The sequence below is a fragment of the Rhamphochromis sp. 'chilingali' genome (assembly GCF_963969265.1).
Source record: "Rhamphochromis sp. 'chilingali' genome assembly, chromosome: 12".
In the NCBI taxonomy this organism is placed as follows: Eukaryota; Metazoa; Chordata; class Actinopteri; order Cichliformes; family Cichlidae; genus Rhamphochromis; species Rhamphochromis sp. 'chilingali'.
This window is the reverse complement of record NC_137939.1, coordinates 23058525-23061327: the sequence shown is the minus strand read 5'-3', so window position 1 is coordinate 23061327 and position 2803 is coordinate 23058525. Positions and strand designations below refer to the sequence as shown.

Sequence of the window (2803 nt, the reverse complement as noted above, 5' to 3'; positions counted from 1 at the left end):
TCACCTTATCATAATTCTCAGAGTCTGTTAAATCCATAAGAATGTAGGCTGTGCGGGCTCTACCTGTCAACAGGGGAACCAGACGAATAGCCCACTCATCTCTGGGCCATCGACACACGTTTGCCATTCTTTCAAACGTAGTCAGAAAATGTTCAATGTCATCTTCTGGTGACAGAGGAAAAAGTTTTGGTTCAATTAAAGACCTGGACCCACTGGCCACTGGAATGTCTTCACCATTGAATCCAAGTTCTTGTTCTTCAGATGTTGTAGGGGGCGCTGGCGCCTCTGGTGGGTCAGGCTTATCAGTTACAGCGTTAACTTGTAGCTGGATTTGCTGAAATTGATGCTGCATGCCTTTCCACCTTTGCTCCTGACGTGACAAATCCTTCTCCCACTTTTGGTCTCTGGCTGCTTGAGACCGCATAAGAGATTTCACCAACCCTGTTAACTCCTCCAATTTGTCCTCAGGGCTTGTTGCTGCCATGGCTCAGATGAAGCTCCAACTCCTTCATCAGGCTGCTCCTCTTGGCCTGGCTTTCTTCCACCTCTTGTCATCATCTTCTCACTGTGGCATGAGTGACACACTCCTGACACCACTTGTAACAGGGCAGCCCTTAGCGGCTAGAAACACAGTGAGACAGACCAAGGCAAGTGTAGTGGAACAAAGTATTTATTTGCTCTATGGCTCTCCTTACAACAATTAACTTGTCGAGCTTCTTCACAGCACAAAAAATCCCCCTCTAATGACAACTGGCAGCCTTAAATATGTTCAGCTGTCACAGACTTAACCATTATTCCACTCTCAGGTAAATTCTTAAATCCCAACCTTCCACCACAGTATACAATATATCAATAAGAATAAATAAATACATAAATACATTTTCACATTTACATATTAATAAATACTTCACACTTTAATGTTACACCAAACCCAATATTATAAAAACCCAGAAACCCAAGCACAAAAAGATTCACCACACTCTTTACCCATGGTCTCTCCCGGAACCTTTAAATGGTGTCTGGACCCCCAGGGAAACATTTGCCCAAACACCTTGAAGAGGACACAGGCAAGAAAGGTGAGTAATCATTAACTTACAAACACTTATTTGCAACACTTTTCCCTAGATTTCACACACACATTTGCATTAGTTTTCCTTATTGGTAAACCTTAATCACAATCTCAATCACCATTCTTCTCTCCTGACAGTAGTGATGGGCAGATGAAGCCCCATGAAGCACTGAAGCTTTTCATCCAATTGGTTCACCCCAACGCGAAGCTTCATGAAGCTTCATTTGCTCTAGCAGGACACCTACTGGACGTAAAAATAATAGCTGGCATGAATTTGAAGAGTGTGGCATTTTGCACACAGCCTGTAAATGTCAACAACAAAAGGAGTGTGTAAAACATGTATATTGTAGTGATGGCAGTATACTGTGTATATTTATAGTGGCAGTATGGGAAATGATTATTTGGAAATGCTTGAAATGGAAATGATCATTTACTGTGAGGTGAGGTGTGGTTGGGGTGTGGACAGTAGTTGTGCTTTTGTAACGTTGAGGTATGGACAGCTACACACTGAGGCTTTGAGCCTCAGTCCTGCCTGTTCACATTTTATTCTGTAAAAACTAAATTTTCACTGCTTTTATGACCTTTTTAGTGGGGAGAACATAGCTAGGATTTAATGATTTAACAAATCTTTTGAATCCTTTGTCCTCCACAATGCTAAATAGCTGGGAGTCCTCAATCACCATGCTGACCAGGTCTTCATCTATTTGAGATTGTTCTCCTGAGGAAAGACAATAAAGATAAAGCACAAATATAAATATCACACACGTAACTTATAACAGTTGTATAATATTGTTATATCATTTAGTAACATTACTGCATCCTATATTATCATTGCATTTGATGGCTCACCTGGTCTTGCTCCACAATCGGTGTCCCCCTTATTCTCATGCAAAGCTCTGTAGTGCCTAAGCATGGATGAGGTGTTGTTGTTGTCATATCCCAGCTCCCTGGCACATAGCAAACACTTCACCTTGTACAAAAGTCAAGACAGCTCAACATAAATTGTATTGCACCATCAGTATCATGAAAATACATCTTCTGTAGAAATTTACATACCTTGTTGGGAGGAATAAGATCAAAATGTTCCCACACAGGGGAGGACATCCTCCTCTTCTTAGCTGGCTCCATTCTCTCCTGACTTTCCTCACTCTCATAAACCTCCAAACGGTCTCCAAACTCTCACTAACCGCAACTCTCCATCAAACACCCACATTTTTGAATGAAGTCTGAGGGGTTTATATCGCTGTCATATCTCGCGGCAAAGTTCGAACCACTTCATGAACCAGTCACGTGGTACAGCCGGGCAGCGAGGCTTCGGACGTCATCATTTTCAGCTCCTCCCATAAATGAAGCAAGCCTCGATACGCGCTTCGCGGAAACGCCCCCTCCATTACTCGACACACGCTCCGAAGCCTCGATACAGAACGTCCCATCACTACCTGACAGACAACCACCACATTCCTTGATGAGGAGCAGCTGTGCAGGATCTGAAACAAGGCCACCAACTGATTTTAAAATTCCCAATAAATAGTCAATAAATATTTAAACTTCTTGTGTACAACCCTGAGAGTTTATAAACAAATAAATTCTTAGAATAATTCAGAAAGGAGGAGAATAATTAACCACCAGGAGATTCAAGCTGAATACATAATATTGGCTGATATATACCACTGTAAAACAGAGCAATTCAGAAAAAGGTTTTTGTGTCAGAGATGCAATTTTATTTTTAAAATC

The 2803-nt window shown here is 41.7% G+C and overlaps 1 protein-coding gene across 1 annotated transcript; it reads right to left on the bottom strand.

The window, feature by feature from the left end:
• Positions 1–1210: 1210 nt before the first annotated feature.
• LOC308406959 (uncharacterized protein) lies at positions 1211–2505 on the bottom strand. The gene is made up of 3 exons (XM_080898300.1): positions 2126–2505; positions 1919–2039; positions 1211–1787 (listed from the first exon to the last, which is right to left on the bottom strand). The coding sequence occupies exons 1-3, from the start codon at positions 2195–2197 to the stop codon at positions 1627–1629; spliced, it is 354 nt and encodes a 117-aa protein (XP_080754426.1). The 5' UTR covers positions 2198–2505; the 3' UTR covers positions 1211–1626.
• Positions 2506–2803: the final 298 nt, after the last annotated feature.